General features: G+C 46.9%; 1 protein-coding gene across 2 annotated transcripts in view; it reads left to right on the top strand.

The window, feature by feature from the left end:
* Positions 1–3,719: 3,719 nt before the first annotated feature.
* PGGT1B (protein geranylgeranyltransferase type I subunit beta) overlaps positions 3,720–20,608 on the top strand; it is a 58,776-nt gene continuing 41,887 nt past the window's right edge. The window contains exons 1-2 of one of the 2 annotated variants that reach the window (XM_014600954.3): positions 3,720–3,871; positions 12,784–12,902. In XM_014600954.3, coding sequence (XP_014456440.1) covers positions 3,723–3,871; positions 12,784–12,902 — 268 coding nt within the window. In that variant the 5' untranslated portion in view covers positions 3,720–3,722. The remainder of the gene's footprint in view (positions 3,872–12,783; positions 12,903–20,608) is intronic. The other variant, XM_019484530.2, reaches the window with a different exon arrangement.

The following is a 20,608-nucleotide window of genomic DNA, read 5'->3' on the forward strand; positions in this document are numbered from 1 at the left end:
CCGGCCCAGCAGGTCAGTTTGTGGGGAGGGGAAAGGATGGGTTAAATCAAGGTCCCTGCAGTGAGGGACACTGCTGCAGAGGCAGGGGTAAGTTGAGTGGAGCCCCAGCCAAGTGGGACTTACCTGCTGGGGAGGTGCACCCCTAAATAATGTTTTCTCCCTCTGCCTTGATCTGCCTTCCTCCCCTTCCTTCCCCACAGACTTGCTGGGCATGGGGAGGGGGGGGGTGGCAGTGCACAGTAGATCTTGGGTTGCTTTTAAATGCTAAAGGTGATCTCCTACTTAAAAAGGTTGGAGACCACTGTTGTAGAATGACCCCTGCTCAAATCTGCCCAGGCCCCCCCGCAGCAGTTAAACCTGTAGCCCCATTCTTTTTCAATTAAAACACAAACCCAGAAAGAAGTAGAAAAGTGCTGAGAGTATAAAAGGGTCTCAAGGGGGGGAGGGGGAGAAGTGGGACAGGAATGGGACACGGACACAGGAGCTCTTCATTCTGGCCTCATGCATGTAATATACTGCAGGTGTAGCATAGCTAGGTTGGCTCTGCTCTGCTGTCAGATGCAGGAGATGCAGCTGGGGGCTGTGTGCTGTTCCCTTGCAACAATGGGATCTGAGTATGGTGACATTAGCTAGGATGGGGAACAGAAAATGAGCAAAGTAGCAGATCCTAGAAAGAAGGAGACTCCATTGGAAGCTCCCTGGGACACATGTACATGGAACCCAGACTGTGCCCCTGGCTCTGCATGGGGCTGAGCATAGAGGGGCAGATGCCTGCCCACCAGCCAGTTCTGCCCCCCACCTGCTCAGCCTCAGCCAGCACTCCCAGCCACTGCTGGGTGGCAGCAGCTGCGCTGGCCTCTCTCTGCCTATGTCCCAGCACCTGTCCAGAGCTGCACCAAGGGTCTAGGGGAGGTACAGAGCAGGGTAGTGGTAGGGCCCACAGGGGGCTTGTGCCTCCCCCCAGAGTGGGGTGCACTAGGGGGCCACACTGGGTGCAGAGGGAAGGGGAGTCAGGATGGCACCATTTGTTCCAAAGACAAAAGCAGATGGGGGCAGACTTGGGTCTGTCTTCCTGCCCCTGAGCTCAGCAGGACACTTATACTTGTTTGACTTCTTCCTCACAATTGAGGGGGATGGTACATGTATGATGACATAATACTCCAGCTGCTTCTGCTGGGAGAAATGAAACAGCCCATGGTGCTGGATGCCCATCCCAGAGCAGCTGCACTGGGGAGGGGCCCTGGTATACCCAGCCCTGCTTCCCATGCCAGAGCCAGCTGCACCAGGGGGGCCTGTTCTACCCACTCCCAGCACCGACCCAAGGCAGCTGCATCTCTGCACCAGGCACTGGTGCTCTGTACAACCAGTGCCCCAGCCCAGAAGCGGTGGCATCTCAACCCCTTATAACACCCAGCCGTTACACCCCACCCCAGAGCCAGCCACATGGCCAGGTCTTGGACATCTACCTGTATCACACCAATGCAACAGTTGGAGGAGTTGTCATCAGTGTCTGAAGGAGAAACCGTGGAGGCAGCTGCAGATGCTGGGGGATGTTCAGGCAGATGTGGACCCCCACCCCAACAGCACGTGGAGCAAAACCTATCCCAGCCGGTAAGGGAACACATGGGGCTGGTACAGCAGGGGGCTGAGCTGTGGCTAGCTTGGGAGTGATGCTAGGGCTGGGTGTAACAGGGTCACCCCTTTGAACCCAGGTGTCTGGGCTCCCACCTCCTCCCCTCCCTCCTCCCCCTGCCAGTTGCACTCAAGTCCCAGCAGGAACATTGGCACAGCCTAGTCCCTACCCCCAGCCTGGGGTGCAGCCAGCACCTCTGGGGAAGGGGAAGCCCCCAACCCATGGAGCAGCAAGGGGGTTGGAGCACACAGCAGAGCACGGCAGCTTGGGAGAGCCTCAGACAGAGCCCAGCACTGCTGCGCCCAGGTTACCCCCACCCAATAGTTGCCCACTGTTATTGGTCACATTAAAAAAACAAAAAAACCCACAAAAAACCAAACGTTTGACCTTGAATAAAGTTTCAGCCTTCTCATCAGGACAGAACTTGGACTCTGGGGGGGAAGATGCAGGATGGCTGCTGCCCATACAGACCTAGCCAGAGAACCCAGGCATCTAGGACCCCAGCAGCCCCCACTCCCATAGTTTACAGGCCTGGAGGAAGGTTCCAGGGCTGAGTCCCAGCAGGAGCATTGGCACAGCCCAGTCCCTGCCCTGAGCTGTAGCCAGCACCCAGTGCCTGTGGGGGTGGCTTAAACCCCCTGACCCATGGAACAGTAAGGGTGGGGGACTATGCAGTACAGCCTGGCAGAGAACAGTCATCACTGAGGATGAGGGTGTCTGGGCTGGACAGGGCTGATCCTGCTGCCTCAGGTAGGGTTTGGCCTGGATATGCCCCAGAAATCTGTACCAGCCCCTGGCTCAAGGACCCCAGGTGTCAGGGAGCAGGGAGGGAGGTGCTTCTGCTGCACTTGCTGCCTCCTCTTACACCTGCTTTCCCTCCTGGTCTGGTTCCTAGTACTGGTGGTGGGGGCACTGCTGGTTGTGATAGGAGTGGTTGCTTACCAGTGTGCTCCATGGCATCAGACATTAGAGCTGCAGAACAATGCCATGGCCATGGCACCTCCCATGCTTGGTAAGCAATTGGCGGGGGGTGGGAATCTGGATGCCTGGGTTCACTTCTGCTCTGGGAGAGGAATGGGGACAGTGGGCTGGAGAGGGGGGGTGGCTAGGAGCCCTGACACCTGGGTTCTCTGGCCAGGTCTGTGTGGGCAGGAATCGTCCTTTGTCTTTCCTCTACAGAGACTGCAGTTAATTGCACAGAGATTGTCAACCTTTCACTGAAGGAGTCCAGCTCAGTGGCCTCAAAACTGCTGATATGCAAAAGCAGGCAATGACATGGGCGCAGCAATGACTGTCTGAGAGACAGCCCTATAACTAAGCCCAGGTCATCGCCTTACCAGGTTCCTACTGGGGTTTTTTTTAACCTTTCTTCAACAAAGTCCTGGCACTACCCCCGTAGGGATGAGCTGTGTTCCCTGTGGGGGAGAGACACAGGGCCACTGCTGCCCGGAGAGACACAGGGCCACTGCTGCCCAAACAGACCTGGCCAGACAACCCAGGCTCTCAGCCCAGGCTCCTGTCCCTCCTAGAGCCAGAACCCAGGCATCCGGGCTGCCAGCCCAGCCACCCCCTTGCTCCCAGGGTGGTTCCATTTGGGCGCTGGGGGCCCCGCGGCATCGCTCCTATGGCCGCAGGCTCCCGGGCAACTCTGTGCTGTGCTGTGCTGCCCACGTCCCTGCTGCCACAGGGGAGAGACTAGGGGTGCCATAGGCCTGATGCAGGCAGCACCCTGGTGTCCGGGCTTCTGTCTTCTTCCCCCCTTTTTGCTCCCCCTGAGCCTAGAGACCACCCCACTACCCCCACCCGACCTCAGCTGCCCTCCCTTCCACCCCGGGACCCCTGGCCAGCCTGGGGACCCGCTATAGCCCCCTGGGACCATCACCCAGCTTGGGGCTCCCCTCCATGACCCGACTCTCCCCCGCCCTTCCAGCCTTGCGGACGGAGGCTCTCAAGTACCCCATCTCCCTTCGACTCCCCCTGTCGCGCTGGGCTCCGGCGTCACGTGACAGCGGCCGAGGCTGGGCTGTGACGTGGCGGAAGGCGATGACGTACATGGCGCGCGCCGGGTCGCGGCGGGCGGGCGGAGAAGATGGCGGCGGCGGCGGCTAGGGCGGAGGAGCTGGGCAGCGGCGGCGGGGACGGGGAGCGGCTGGACTTCCTGAAGGAGCGGCACGTGCGCTTTTTCCAGCGCTGCCTGCAGGTGCTGCCCGAGCGGTACCACTCGCTGGAGACCAGCAGGTGCGGCCTCGCCGCGGGGTGGGGGTGTCGTCACCGGGGCCTCCGTCTTCCTGCGGGGCCGGGCAGCGCCCCCGGGCTCGGCCGCGGCTGCGTGAGGCATCGGGGCGGGGAGCGAGGCCGCAGCCCCGCGGCAGGGGGCTGGAAGCGGCGCAGAGCAGAGCCCGGCCGCGCCCGGACACCTGATAGGGACACTGCTCGGGCGGATTTGATTTAAATCGCGAAGATTGAAATGATTATTTAAACCACCATTTAAGTTGTTGGTTAGGACGCCTCGATTTTATAACTCGTGGCAGAAGTTTGCAAAAAAAAAAAAAAAAAGTTTTTATTTGCAAGTCTTCGGGCTCAGGCACCTGTCATCACCAGACGTAGGGGAGTGCAGAGACTAAAAGTTCTCCTAGGTTGAAACACTTGACTTTGCACAGCTCAGGACAGGGCAGGTTTTTTTGCTGTGTGGGCCGACGGCATGTGGGGTGGGGGGGGTGGGGAGGGTACTAAGCCAAGGCACAGAAGTATAGGAGTAGATGTGGGGCTTTTGGCCCGCCCCTGGGCCCACCCACAAAGGAGGTCTGCTTATAGGCAGTGCTAGAGCCAAGGGAGCCGCTGTGCCCTTTTGCTGCCTCTCCTTCGAGATGGAATACACTTTGCTTGTGCATCCAGGGTCGCTCCCTTGAGGAGCAGCCACTCATCCTGAACTCCCCTCCCCTTGAGGTCGTGGTCCCTGAGGGCCTCACCGACAAGCTTCCTGAGCTTGTCAAAGTTAGCTTTCCTGAAGTCGAGGACTTCTGTATTGCTGACTGACTTGCCAGCTTTACTGTGGACTGTGAAGGTGATCAGCTCGTGGTCACTGTCAGCCAGCTTCCCTTCGATCATTAGGTCACTGATAAGGTTGTCCCCTTTGCCAGTACCAGGTCGAGCAGTGCTTTGCCTCTTGTTGCCCCGTAGACTTCTTGCGTCAGATAGAGCTCATCCACGCACATGAGAGCTTTGTGACCATTCGGATATGGGGATATGGCTGAGTGCTCTTCCTATGAGATGTCCAGGTAGTTGAAGTCTCCCATGGCAGCCATGGATTGGGAGCATGCGGCCGCGGCCAATTCCCTGGCGAACTCCTGGTCAAGTTCTTGATCCCGGGTTGGAGGTCTGTAGTAGACTCCCACCATTGTGTCACCTGTGCCGTGTTCCCCATGGATTTTAACTCGGAGGGTCTCCAGTCGCCCACCTTGGGCGCCAGTGTCAGCTTGCGGGGATGTGTAGCTTTCCTTGACAGAGAGAGCTACATCCCCACCCTTTTTATCCACTTGATCTTTCCTGTACCAAGGTATAGCCGTCTATACCTGTGGCCCAGATATGATGATATCTTTGAGCTTTAACTATCTTAAATTAAAACTATATGTTTACTTTTTAAAAAAAGCATCTTAACAAATGAATACAAATACAAATAAATCAAAAAAATTATTTAAATGGAAAATCTGATTTTTTTTTTTTTTTTAATTGTTGAGTTTTATCCACCCTGAAAACTCTGCCTGGAGACCTGAGCAGAGGATTGAGAGGAAAACGGCTTCACCCTCCCATGGATGTCATGCCTCCCCACCCTGCTGCCAGGGCCTCCTTCCTGGCTGGTAGATGGCCAGTTTGGCCAGAGCCAGGAGGGGGTTGACCAGGAGGATCCAGGGCTGGGCAGACCCGTGGTATGACCTAGCAAATGGCTGTTCTTACCTTATTAACCAAACTCCACTGTCATGCTAGACATGGGGCTGCTTCACACCAATGGAAAGGGTGTCCTCAAAGTGCAAGTGTTTACCTAATTGTTTAGTTTAACAGGTGTTTAGCTTCCAAACTTACAGGCTAGTGATATTTGACTGGGGGGGTGAAGCTGTCATGGGTGTCTTGGCTGAGATCCTTTTGGGGTGCTGCACAGTGTGAGCGCTGTTGGGTGTGCACATACTAGTTACAAGATGAGCCCAGAGAGTTCAAATAGGCATCCAGAGTATCAAACAGAACCAGTCTGCCCTCCTTTGGGCTTCCTCAGTTCTTTGCCACAGAAGAGAACTGCTCCCTTGTTTTTCTGCACTCGAAAACCTAGCATTTTCGAATGTAGCACTCGAAAACAAGAGCTGGCATTTTTCCAAGGGCAGCCTCAAGTCTGTCTAGGGATCTTAAATCCAAAAAAGGTTTAGCGTTTCTGTTACATGTATTTTACAGATGAAAAAAGTGAATCATAGTTTTTATTTACTTACTAGACAATTCATTTTTTTTTGTTTATGGCTTTGTTTCTAGGCTCCATTGGGCTAGAAATTGGAATTCATTCTAAAACTTAGTGGAACAGTATTTTAAAATTATTTTTGTTAATTGTCTAAAACTTTTACTAAGCTTTCCATTCTCAATTAATGTATATATGAAGTTCTGCTATGAAGAACGGTAATGATTTTGAATTAACGGATGATGAAAGTGAAACCAAGTATCTCTGCTGAAGTGAAATCAAAAGTGATCAAGGCAAAAAGATCTTTTGCACAAATTAAAGTACTTCTGGAGGAAGCAGAGGCTAACCAGTCTCTAAAGTGCCAGCCACCCTACCCTATCTTGTGCCTGACTTCAGAATAACACAGTTTACTACGCCACTGTGAGTTTTGGAGGGGAGGCAAATATCATTTTTCAGTTACAAAGATTCCAGGTTATCTAGATAGTGAATACAGTATGTGTGAGAGAATGCTTTATTTATAAAGCTTGATATCAAATTTAGTTGGTGTCTTTCTAAATCTACATTTTAAAAGCAGCATTTAAGTCTCATTGTTCCAACATATTTTTATTTCAATGCTCTTGACAGACTAGGACATTTAGTCCATAATGTAAGATATTCTCATAAATTTGAATACAAGTAGAGTGTTGTTTTTTTTCATTTAGTTTTTTAAAGTAATTTTGGTCCATCCTGACAGCCTAGGGTGAAGAGAGAGAATCCACTGAACCCCTTCTTGAAGATAAAATCTAAGTAAAAAGATGCAGGGGGGAGACGAGAAAGCAAAAGAATGTGTGTTTATGTAGAACTTCACAGTATCTCTAGATGAAAAGACCCAGAAGGTTATGTTTAGCTCTTTTGGGCCAGTTGATGATGGCAGATATTGGGAAATGCACTATAAAGAATATACAATAGGAGGTAGATCTCTACTTTGACCTATTAGAGACAGGTCAGTGACAGTCACTTACTTCTGCCTTGTTGCTTTGCACCTTGTTACATGTGAAGGTGGTGCACCAAGTTAATGTCTGACATATAAGATAAAATGCCATTGCTGAATGCAAGTGAAAATTAGTTTGAGGATTTAGACCTGGTATTTACTAGACCTGTAGGCATTGCTGAAGCACAGAAGTTTAGGCATTGGGCTGAAATAGAGTACAATACCTGTAATCTCATCAGCCAATGTAGCTCTGATAATACCTTTTGTGAACACTGTGTTTATTTACTGTTTAGGGATGGGGATAATTTAAACTGTATTACACCTTCTACAAAGCACTAAAATAATATTAGCTGTTGTCTAGTGGTTGAATAATACAAAAATAAAAGATGTGTTGAATCTGTTTTAATTATTTTGAGCATTCTAATTAAACAGAAAATGTTCAATTTAAATTCTCAATTTAAAAATGAAAAATGAAGGTAGTCTAAATTCAACATGCAGTTCTTTTGCCATGACACTTTTATCCACTCAGAAAACGTTCTGTTTTGATATGTAGAGTTTTTTTAAAGGGGAACTTTGTCAACATAAGAATTTGTAAACGTGTATTTCACATAGTAACATTTTTATATCTCAAAGGGCTATCTTTCTTGTTTAGATGTATAGAAATTCAGTCAAGGAGCATATGACTTGTTCAGGGCTACTAAGGAATTAATTTTGGGGTTGGAGATAAGCAATTAGATGCTTGATTACATATCCCACGCTGAAACTGCTGTGCTCCATATCCTGAGGTTTATTTTAATATATAGTTGTAGTATGCAGTAATAGCAATATTAATTTCAGTAATACAATTCAGTAATGTCCCTACACCATCACTTTGTGCTATAGACTATTGAAGGGAAAGAATTCCCTTCACCTTTGCAGTACAGAAAGTTATGATGTCTCTAAACATTCTTTCTGACATGTTTAGTACCACAAATCAGTTACTTAAAAAAAAAAATTAAATTCTACTGAGACATTATTAAAGCTCCTGACTTCATACAAGAAACAGAGCCTTTTAGAAATCAGTATTGATCAGTTTCACTTATTTTAGAGGGAGGCCTGTTTAAAAAATAAATTGGGAGCTTAAAACATAAGGGTCTGTATATCTATTCATTAAATCCTTTCTGTTTTGCTAGTGTATGAGCTTCCAGACCTCATAGGAGGCAAATGTCTGACATGTTTGACACTTAATTCTAAATTAATAGTTATGTGAAATACCTTTATACCTAGCATTGCTGAATTTTTTGTGTTTGTTTTTTTTTAGTTTGTTTCAGAATGATGGTATACTCAATAAATGTGACCAATAGATCAACATAGGTACTGGCAGCAGTTGCTTCTATTGAGAATGTATCTTTTACTTTTCCATAAGCTTGATCACTGCATGAAAAAGATTATAGTCAGCCATGTCACAATAGCAGGGAACTGGATTTGATGATCCATGCAGTCCATTCCAGCACTTAAAATGTATATGTAACTCCATAATGGTCTGGTACCAATAGGACAGTGGGTTCTCTGGCAAAAGAAATTATGGGCTCATAGTGCTTATTTGCCTGGTATTCATACTTTTTCATACTGATTTAGCTATGGTCCCTTCCCTTCTATATATGTGATCTTTGCTGAATCCCAGCCTGATTAACAGTGGATTCTCAGTTGAATTACGAAGCTTTCTATACTCTGATGGTGGCTTAACTGTGTAGCATTATGTGAAAAGGCTTTTTCAGCATTTGCACTAGCATACAAAGGATTCTAGCTGCAGTATTTCTCCAATATGGGAAATACTGGCTACATACATACCTTCAGTTAATATGGCAGTATTCTCTCAAGTTTCTTCTCTTGGTAGAAAAAATTACCCCGAGTTGCATGTACAGACATTCAAATGCTGAGGCGCTGAAGAGTGAAGAGCTTTCCATGCTGACGCTGCAGCTGCAGGGGCCCTGTACACTCATCTCTACATTCTGTATAGGCACCCTGAGTATGCCTGCATAGGGCAGCCCTGATTGGCTGACCCGGGCCACCCATAGTCAGCCTGTGTTTCCCTAAAACACAATGTGGGGATTGTGAAGAGGACATGTCCTGCTCCCTGCTGGAGCAACAGAGTCCAACAAGAGACACCGTCTCCTGGGAGAGAGGGGGAGAACTGGAGAACTATGTTTTTTTCTTAGAGAAGCCACAACATAGACAAACATTCACTCCCTCAGGAGAAACTCTCCTGGGAATGATTTAACCCTGGTTCTTCCTGTGTTATTTTTCTCCTGGAGTGGCCATTTTTACTCTGGGAGAAAAAGCTTGAACATGCATAGACTCATGGCTTCTCCTGGAAAAGCAGTAACTGCCCCAGGAGAAACTGAATGTCTGTACAAGATCACTGTATGCCAGGGGTGGGCAGTTATTTCAGGTGGAGGGCTGCTTAATGAGTTTTGGTGAGCTGTCAAGGGTCACAAGCCTCACCCCTTGACAGGTGCCCCACCTCTTGGTTACCATCTCGGGACTGGACGTCCAATCTCTAACCCCTGACCTTTGCCACCAGAAGTCCCTCCCCTTGTCTAAGAAGTACTCCTTTTGGGAGGAAGGGTACTGCTATCTTGAAACTGAACCCCCCCCCCATAGATTCATAGATGCTAGGGTCGGAAGGGACCTCAACACATCATTGAGTCCAACCCCCTGCCTAGGCAGGAAAGAGTGCTGGGGTCAGATGACCCCAGCCAGATGCCTGTCCAGCCTTCTCTTAAAGACCCCCAAAGTAAGGGGCTGCACCACCTCCCTAGGAAGCCCATTCCAAATATTGGCCACCCTTACCATGAAAAAGTTTTTCCTGATATCTAGCCTAAATCTGCTCTCTGTTAGTTTGTGACTCAGGAGGCGCCCTGGTGAACAGAGCATCTTCGATCCCTTGCTGTGTCCCCCTAATGAATTTTTAGGTGGCCACAAGATCACCTCTCAGCCTTCTTGTGTGAGGCTGAAGAGGTCCAGGTCCCTCAGTCTCTTCTCATAGGGCTTGTCCTGTAAGCTCCTAACCATAGGAGCGGCTCTCCTCTGGACCCTCTTGAGTCTGTCAACATCCTTCTTGAAGTACGGTGCCCAGAACTGAATGCAGCACTCCAACTGTGGTTTGACCAATGCTGCATAGAGGGGAAGCATCACCTCCCTAGTTCTATTTGTCATGCATCTGCTAAGCCTGGTCCCCAGAGCCCTGTAGTCACTCATGATATGGTCTGGACTACTCCTGGCAACATTATTTGTTCCCACATGGATGAGGAGCAGGGGATAGCTGTTGGAGGGTCGAATGACATCAGGAATCCTTGCCGTGATGTCCCTTTTTTATTTAAATATATTTTTATTCTGATTTACATGTGCTTGCATAGTGTATCTAGAGGCAATTGCGTAATAGCTCAAAATACAGTGCTTCTCTTGTATTTTGTGTGTGGGAGGTAAGGAGATGTATGTGGGGTGGGTGTAGTTGGGGAGTGTGTGGGGTGTGGATATGATGGGTGGGTGTGGAGGGGTGTAGGGTATGTGGTTGGGATGGGGCTGTGGGAGGGTGTGGGGTTATGGTAGGTGGGGTGGGAGAGAGAGAGATGGGGCTGGGCCTCTGGCTTCATCATGTGCGGCTCTTGTGGACTACGTGACCCTCACACGATGCAGCCAGGCCAACCCTTTGCCCAAGCTCTGTACTCCTGCCACCCCACCCCTGCTAGCCCCAGGGCACCAGCATGGGCTCCACACTCCTGTCCACCACTGCCACTCCCACTCCGCTTCCCTGTTTTCCCTCTTGCGCACCTGCCTGCCACTGCTGCCACCACTTCCCAGCTGCCACTGCTCCCTGCACCTACTGCCGCTTCCAGCTGCCACTCCACTGCTCTGTCTGCCTACCACTGCTGCTTCCCACCCACCTGCCAGCTGCTTTGCCTCCAGCCCACCCCCGCCAGCACCACACGGTTCCTAGCTGCATGGGTTGATTGCAGCAGTTTACCTTCTTCCCTCTGTCTGATCTTATCTGACTTTCCATTTGGACTGAGGGAAGGTGGGGAACAGCCAAAGAGTCACCAGGCCAGAAGCTCCAGAGGCTTCCAACTGGGGGCGGGGTGGAGCCGGGCGGACCTTGCTGCTCCACTGCTGGGTCCTGCCACCGGCTCCCCCTGGGTCCTGCTGCTGCTGGTGCCTTGTCTTTTTTGACAGGCAGCCACATGCAGATAATAATTAATTTTCTAAATTTTTAGGGGCCTTGGGTAGAATGACCTGGAGGGCCAGATTTGGCTCACAGGCCATATTTTGCCTGCCCCTGCTGTATGCAGACCTGCCCAAACTTGACCTTTAGTTGAATTGAATCATCTTTTAAGTTTTTTTTTTTTTCCTTGTGTCTTCTAAGTCAGTGTTTCTTAACCTGTGGGTCATGACCCAAAAGTGGGTTGCAAGAATATATGAAAGGGTCATGAAAACAAACTTTAAAAATGGATTCTGCTTTAAAGGAGAAAAACATGGAAAACCATGTGTTTTCCCTTGCAGGCTGTAAGAGTTCCAGCCTGCAGGGAGCTGCTTTGGGCCCCTCCATTCCCCACTCATCCCACGCTGCCCCACATACCCACCCCTTACACCATACACTATGGGGAGTGGGGCCTGGCGGCAGCGGGTCAGGAACAAAGGACACTGACAGGGCCAGGGGGCTTTTTTGTACTTAAACTATTGACTGGGTCTGGACTGGCCATCGGTATTTATAAATGTGTCCTGGTACAAAAAAGGTTGAGAACCACTGTTCTAGGGATTGGTTTGGCTGGATATTGGTGAAAGGCTAGAATGGTGCCACAGGTATGGTTGTCTGAAAGTATTGGGGTAAGAAGCTTTGGTTAAGTTTATGCTGCTCAAAGAACTCTAGCTATCTGATTAAGATGGAAATTCTGCTCACACAGGGGCTCCTGTATGCACCTTTTATGTTTTTGCATCTATACTTCAAATGTTTTTTTTCCCCTATAACATATAGTAAATTGAAACAGCCTTGAAAACCAGTTGTTCACAAAATGAGCTTATTTTGGCTGTGGTAATTTGTATTAATGTCACAAAATGTAACACAGAGTTTACAAAGCTCCAGTGTTTGCAACATGCCCCTTTTGAGAAAATGCTTCATGTGATAACAAAGATATGACAGCATGACTTGAGGATGCTTTGTGGGGTGGAGGGGATGAATCTTATGAACCACAGCTCAGAATGTGAACATAACAAGTGCTCTGGGTAAATCCATGCTGCTTAGTGATGGTGCCAGGTAGGGCCAAACTGAGATGTGCTGTGTTGCTCTGTACATGTTGCCTCCTAGCGGCGTTAATGCAGTGCTGCAAAAGCACCAATTGACTGTCCCTTTTCAGTGCTTGCCAACAGTCATGCAGTGCAGCACTAACGTGTGCCACTTTGCAGTAACACCACTGGGTAGTTAGACCCTCAGGCTGATGTTCTAAATATCTGAATTATCAGTGTATTAGTATCACAAAAAATGGGATTTACCTAAAGAACCTTGCCCAAATATGTGGAGACAGCAAAGAGTAAGGAATATAACTGAATGCAACTGATAAAATTCATAACTGTAGAAGAGAGACTTAACGAGTTTCCCCTCATAGTCACAGGTTGAGATACTGTAGATTTTTCTGTTTCTACAGGAATTTGTTAATCTCCGCTGTGACATTTATGGTGGGAAGTGTAAGCCGTATCTTTTTCTTTTAGGTTGACAATTGCATTTTTCGCCCTCTCTGGTCTGGATATGTTGGATTCCTTAGATGTGGTGAACAAAGATGATATAATAGAATGGATTTATTCTCTGCAGGTCCTTCCCACAGAAGACAGTGAGTGAGTTTTTAGCTTTTTTATTGCCTTTAACACCTTTTGTTTTACTTCTAGCCCTTGGGAGTAATGCATGATTATTTACTTATAGATAGAACTTTTCAAAGGTACTGACTCCATCTAACTCCCAGTAATTTAAAATGGGAGTTGAGAGTGCCAAGCAGTTATACAAATTTATATTAAAAATAGCCTTGTAAAAGAGAGCCTGACTCTTCTTAGACAAATCCATTTGTTTTAACTTCATAACGTTACAGGTATAAAATTACTCTGAAGCTGTAGAAAATGTAAAATTCCAAGTAAACTCTACCAAAAATAAATGGGCATAATAATGTCTTCCATTTAGTTAGTAGGAATTCTTAATTTTGCTTGTGGGTAGTTTGGTGATTTACCATGTGCTTTCTTCATTCTTGAACCACCTGTATACACCTCTGTAAAGAGATTAATAGTTTATTCCTACAAGCAGAGCCATCCCTAGGGGTGTGTGGGGAGTGTGTGCAGGGCCCAAGGCATATCAACCTGTGTGGGGCCCCGGGGGGGGTGGTGAGTGACTAGAGCTGGCGGCAACAGCAGAGCCGGTGGTGCGTGGCGGCTGTAGCAGGGCCTATGCAGCACTGACCGTGGGGCCCGGAATAGTCGTCCCGATTTGCCGCCCCCCAGGGGCGGCCCTGCCTACAAGAGATGTATCATATGCAGTTATCATCTTTCTTAGTGATTGCACTGACCTAGCTGCTTAACATGGTTATAAGCAACAGTAAAACAGGCAAATATTACTGATGTGACGGAGCAGCAGGACAGTCGTAGGAAGCATGAAGGAAAGCAACTTTTGAAGATGGGGAGAGAAGGATTAGGGTATAAAACCGGACAGAAATGACCCCCTGCTTGTTTTTAAAAGGATTTAGTTTCGGAGCTAAACTGCCTATTTTTTAAGTGAATAATACTAGTACTGTGTCAGTTAAACCTATTAAAACCTGATTGCCTGCTGCTTAACACAATGTATAGTGATATGTATCCGTGTAAAGTAGATGTGACATTAATTGCACTTCATTCACACTTAATCAGACATAAATGAGAAAGAGTAGAATATAAATCAGCGGTGAGGGGTGGAACTACCAGGGCCCCTCTGCCAATCAGTGCGGGGTGGGGGGGGTCACTGGGAAAAAAAATTGAAAATGGTGCTGGGTGCTGCAGACATCCTGCGATTTTTATTTTATTTTTTTTTCCTCTTTACCTCGGCATGCTTTAAGTAGATCCTTACTTATGGCCACCGGGCCCAATCCAGCCTACCAAGCAGTTGCATCCAGCCCATGATTCAGTGGCCCAAGTAGGGGTGACGAGCACATCTGCCTGCGCACTCTGCTTTGCCATACTGGGTTTTTTTGTTTGTTTGTTTGTTTTTAGAACTTTGTGCTGCTGCCTCAACCCTCCCTGTGTGCTCTTTCAGGTGTGCCCTTAATGTAGGCACTTCTTTTCTCACTGCTGATTTTGTCACTTTGTGGCAGTTGGTGGTGATGGGAACCAGTGACAAAGGATAAGAGGTGGCAGCAGCAGTAACTCCAGTAGCGGGCATGTGAGGGTGAGAGAGCAGCCCTTGGCACAGAGCAGGGAGGGCTGGGATGTCATTAGGCAGTTTGTAGTAGTGAGTGTAGTTGGTCACAAACAGGGACCTTCAGATCCAGCTGCCTTATTTTGGCCCAGCACTCCATATAGGTTGCTGTTCCCTGCTTTAGATCGTGAGAAAAAGGATGCAAGCCCTATTGTCTTTTGCTGATCACTTTAAAGACAAATTTAGCACTTTTGGAAGATGTTGAGAGCTTGAGAGACTTGAGAGCTCTGGGCTGGAGTAAAACAGCTATGGGAGAGGCAGGGCAAGATCAGCTATGCTAGTAAGACTTCTGCAGGAGGGAGAGTTTAATTCAAAGACTGCCATTTGTAAGGATAGTTTTGTGATGTGAAAGTAATCTATCCACTAGAAACCAAGTATTGTGATCTCTGATAAATTTGAAAATGACATAGCCCTGGTTAGTGTTAGAAACTCTTGTGGTTTTAAAACATTGGTCAAGGGTATGGTGTTTTATATTGGCAAAAGCTCTTGGTTGATACAATTTTATGTCAATTTTACAAAGTGGTTTTGTGTGTGTAGCTTATTTTGTCCAGGCATCTAGTATAAGGTAGAACAGCAAAACCATGGGTTTTTTTCTGGTAGGTTCTGAGCCTGTGCTAGAAGGGATAACTAGACTGGCAAATCCTTTTCAGTGTAGACTACATCTGAGAGATGAAAACGTACCTTTTATTTTCAATGCTATCCCACTAAAGTTTTCCCTCCCTCCCACCCATGTTTTTATTACATTCAGATTTCATTTAAAGCAGGTTCATTTCTAAAAAGAAAAGTTTCTTATTTAAATTAGATTAAAAATGGATGCAAATAAAATCAGATTTCTTTTTCTAAAGGAAAAAAAAGAGGGAGGATATAGACTCTGCAACGAGAAAGTAAGATGTTGTCAGGCTTTGAAACCTGATTTTTACAATACCCATTTCTGATTTATTTGGCTGCCTCCTCAGCACGTGAAGAAACAGGAAAAATATTTTTTTGAGATCCCATTCACAGCTGAGGCATCTGTTTATGTGTTTGTGAGTTAGAAAATTGAGCTACAATTGGTTTTACTACTCTTATCTAATCTCCTGTGTATGGCTGGCTCTTATCCACTTGGATCGCCCTGAGAGAACCTTGCTTCAAGAATAAAAATTCTCATTTTAAAATCAGTGCTAGTACTTAAGCTTGCAAAGATAACTTTCCAACTGTGACCCAATGTAGCATAATGCTGTCTTTACTTTGGCCAGCACAGTGAGAACTGTGCAGTCCTTGTCTGTGGGTGCAGTGCAGATGTCATAGTTCTAAGTTAAGGCTATGATTTTACAGATAATTTACTTTGCTCAGTCATGCATGCCAAACAACTAGTGAAATGCACAAGTAAGCACAAAGGGGACAAATAGAAGTGGTGGCCTTTTGTTGTCTTTTCCACTCGGTGCTGACTGGAACGCTCATTTAAAGCAGGAACAGCTTTGTTGTTATTTTAATCATTCTGAACAGGCTGTCGGTTTCTGAGTTTTGCATAAACTGCATACAGTCATTAGTAAAAGCACTGGTGTAGATTGGGGTACTTTGTGGCTCTAAGTTTGTAGCCAGTGGCCCACAATTTAAATGAAATTGGCCTTCTCCAAGCAAGTATTTAACTCCCATGATTTGGGGTATATAGCCTTGGGAGAGGGTTAAATTGACATAGTCCTGTCTTTCTGCTCAGATGAAGCCGACTTTTCCAGGTGCTTCTCTTATGATTGTTGGGGATTGTGAGTGCTGTATAATTTAACTTTGATAACTTGTTTTTGTTGCTTCTAAAGCTTATTTTAGTAGATGTTCAGGTATTGTTAAAGCTAGAAATAAACACTAGATGGTGCCATTTCTTAACTATATTTGCATGTAATGTTTTAGCTGGCTGTGTAGGTGCTGGCTAAAGTAACTTTAGGTGTTTAAAAACTCAGATAATGTGATCAACTTAAATCAGCCTTTGTCTGCCACCTTTGCCATGTGAAACAGTTTTCAAGATTTTATAGATGAGTCTTCTAAATATTATGGCCTTTCTTTTTCATACTATAATTCACCAGCAAAAGCAGCTATTTTCACTTCCTTTTTAGCATTTCCTTTTCAGCTTAACCATCTATTTTTAATGAAAAAAAGGCCAGCTGTAAATCTGATAGTCTGGGGGCCTTAAGTACAAAATGCTTTTTATTTTAGGAGGCTGAGATGTGGGTCTTCTCTGACAATTTTTGGTCTTCTTCCATGAATAATGGATTGCTGTGTTGCTTTCCCCAGGGACTAAGTATGTGTTCACCTAAGCCGCTAGCCAAGAAGTGTCAAAACTCTGAACTAACCAATTGGACTACTTGACCAGAAAATCATTGTTTGCCAAAAAAACAACAATAAAATTAATAGCACTGCTGATAAAACCATGGCATTAAAAGATTACAGGTATTGCTTTCTGCTTGACATCAAACCCCAACATTTTATAATAAAATAATTGGTGCAGTAAGCTCCACAGATGTTTAAGAAATTAAAAGAGATAATGATGGAAATACGTTTTAAGTTAATTTAATTTTTAAAATCTCATTTTCCTCATGGTGGTTGTCAGTTCCTGGGCCAGCTGTACTTCTGGCCCTCTTGGTCTCTCCTAGTCCACTTACACTCAGATATCAGATGCTAGCATCCTCAGGGTGTAATCATATTACTTCTATACTCAGAACAGGTCTTGGGCCGCAGGCTCTAGCCACTAACCAGGACTGTCTCAAGGTCAGTACCGGAAGCTCTGTTGCCTTCAAGAGCAATGATCTTTCTATCTGGTGACCAGGGAGCCTTCTTAAAGAAAAGTATTACTTAGAACCACATAATTTAATAGAAAATGTGTTTTAAACATTAGTCAGACTATTATTTGCCTAGCTTCTTTAGGGTTTACCATTTCCAGGAGGTCTGGGAAGAGCCCAGTTGTTTTGGACTTTTTTTACGGAATTTGTTAGTTCCTCTTTAGGAACAACACATTCGTAACTACTCCCTTTGGGCTGAAGGCAGTCCTTTTTTACCATATATTTCCTTTTTGATCTCTAGATTCTGAGCTGTGGCAAAAATATTGCTCTTGTCTGTAGTTGTGTCACACATGTTTATTGGAAGTTAGCTGTTCAATTGTTCTTGTGGTTGCTTTTCAAGTAGTTTCCAACTAAGCTAGATCACTATATTTGTACAGAATAGTGAAATAGTCCAATAACATAGTGTATTACCACTTTCAGACCAGATCATAGAGATGTAAGGTTGGAAGGGACCTCAAGAGATCATCTTGTTCAACCAGAGATCAAACCTGCAACCTTGGTATTATTCACACCATACTCTAACAAACAACATTCAGTAAATTACATATGTATAGACTGAAATTACGTAGCTCCCTTAGTGTCACAGTAGCGCAGAGTAAAAAGCAAATTCTTTTCCTCCCTGTTAACTATTGGAACTTGTGTTCAGCTTAATTGCAAAACAGTCTGGCTCACAGCGTGTTCTTACTGTATTTATTCAAATACAACACAAGGCTTTTTCTCCCAATCAGCATGTGGAAAAAAGCCCCTCATTTTACATTCACATACAAGGAAACCACACATTAAATACATTGTCTTATCTTTTGAATTGCTGCTAAATGTAGCATGTGCTCAGGAAACCAACTCTGAAGCTGATTAAATGCAGCCACAGCACTGAGCATGACTATAAAGTACATGGCCCATATTCACCCAGAATCTCTTTGTTGGCCCCTCTCTCAGCCTGTCACGTATGATTAGTGTGGCTCTGCCCTCTGTAAGGTTGAGCTGGACCAGATTACTATATGCCTTGTGCATATACATTTTTGGAGTATATCCCTGGACTCAGAACAAGAACACTCAATTGCAGTCATGAGTGGGGGACTAATTAGCACCTGGGTTCTGGAGGAGCTCAGTCTAAGGGTACTATATGCAAATTTCTATAACTATATTTATTTCAGGGTCAGGTGTTTTTTTTTTTTTTTTTAATTTGCTTCTCACTTCCATGTGCTCAGTAAGATTAGGGTTTAACAGTAAGTGGGGGGGAAAGGGCTACAGGGGGAAGAAGTTCAGGGGTGGTAGAGGACAAAGGGGTGACCTGCCCCCCCCCCCCCCCCCGCGATCTATTTTCCCTGCTGTAGCAGTAGGAAGGGTACAGATTCAAGGTCCAATAATTAGATTCTATACTTCAAAAATTATATCTAATGTATACATTTCCCATATATAGAATCTAATTATTGAGGGGGGGTTGTTATCTTGTATTTGAATAAATATGGTATTTGCACCAAGCTATATCCTATCACCATAACACTTTGTAAATTGTAAAGAAAAGCATTCTCTACTCCTTAGAGGTGTGTTGATACATCAGTTCATGTAGTATCGGCACTGATAAAAGGAAAATTGACATTATTGACGATTGGCTTTTTTGGCTGATGTGGCTGATAAATGTCACTGTTAAGTGCTGCATGCATGGGCATAGCCACAGCATGCAGATGGCCAGGAATGCAGCCTGGCAGCTTGGAGAGCAGTGTCTGGCTGGTAAGTCTGTGGCGTGGAAGGGAAGGGGGGCAGATTGAGGCCCCCACGGTGAAGGAGGGAGTGGGTTGGGGCTAGGGCAGGGGCAGGCACTGCCCAGCCAGAGCAGGGTGGGACGTGGAGATGAAGCTGTGAACGGCTCACACGGGGGGCAGCTCCTGCCACTGCATGCACCCCCAGGGAAGGCATGAGGGAGGTGTGCCCCCTAGATCTGTATGTGGGGCGAGGGTGGCCTGCTGCTGTGGGCTGTGGCTGGGGGTGGCACTGTGATCTTCCCAGCGGGGGGCTGGGCCAGGGCTATGCTCAGGGTAAGTGAGGATCTACAGGATAGGCTAAAATTCACTGTAGCCCTCCTCCCAGCACCGCCTGCACCTGCCCTGAGTGTGGCACTGGCCCAGCTCCCCCACCGGCAAGAGTCCGGTGCTGCCCCTGGCCCCAGCCCACAGCGGCAAACTGCCCTCACCCCTGCGCACAGATCCAGGAGTGCACATGTCCTCTGTCTCCCCTGGGGGTGCGCCCACTGGCAGGAACCGCTGACCCCCTCCCGATGCCCCCTCGATGAGCTGATTGTGGCTCTGTCCCATGCCCCGACCCGGTTGGACAGTGCATGCCCCTGCCCTACTCTCTCCCTCACCATGGGGGGCCTTGATCTGTGTCCCCCACAGACTTACCAGCCAGACGCTGCTCTCCAACCTGCCTGGCTGCATTTCAGCAATCAGATCGGTAAAGGCTGATATGGCTCGTTAATAATTGGCCATTGGTATTGGGCCAGAAAATCTTTATCTGTGCACCCTTACTACTCTTAAAATTAATGATCTCAAGATGGTAGAATGGTGATTTCCAGGTGTACTGTCTTGATTACATGTACTCTAAACATGTCACTGATTTAGTTTTAAGTCTAGCCAGTGGTGGTTTTGGTTGTGTCCAGTCTAGGACAGCTGATCTTATTTATTTTAGGAAATTATGTAGGACAGGGCTTTTCAACTGGCTCCCACCTGGCTGCTGCTACTCCCAGCAGCTTCCAGGATCTCCAGGCTCCCTGTCCCTCTTCTAGCTTTTGCTCTCTGCCTCACCCCAGGGGGCAGTGTGGTACAGCTCACTACACAGAGCAGTGGGGGAGCCCACAGTCATAGAGAGGAAAGTGAGGGGACTGCCTTCATGTGCAGTGAAGTGGTGGGGAAGTGGGGGGCCTGCACCCCGCGTGGTTCATGCTAATGTGGCCTCCACTAGTGTGGCTCATGTGGCCCTGGCCACTTAGAAGTTGGACAGCCCTGATCTAGGCTGTGGAACCATCAGAAAACACTCAGTTGTATGGCAGCAATTTAGGTGGCTTTGTGATCTCATTTTCACGAATTGTCCTAGTTCTCCTTTTCCTTCAGTCTGAACTTCTTTGGGTAGAGGCCTTTTTTGCTGTATTCTTAAGGTATGGGACCCAACACAGTGGAGGACCCAGTCCTTAGTGAGCCGTCTAGGTGTGCCTGCAAGATGGGTAAAGAATCTGTCTCTAAGAACTTTGTTCCTTGCTCCTGAAAGTTTTTTTTTTATGATTTTAAAATAGGGTGTGCTA

This window comes from Alligator mississippiensis, chromosome 3, assembly GCF_030867095.1.
Source record: "Alligator mississippiensis isolate rAllMis1 chromosome 3, rAllMis1, whole genome shotgun sequence".
NCBI lineage: Eukaryota > Metazoa > Chordata > Crocodylia > Alligatoridae > Alligator > Alligator mississippiensis.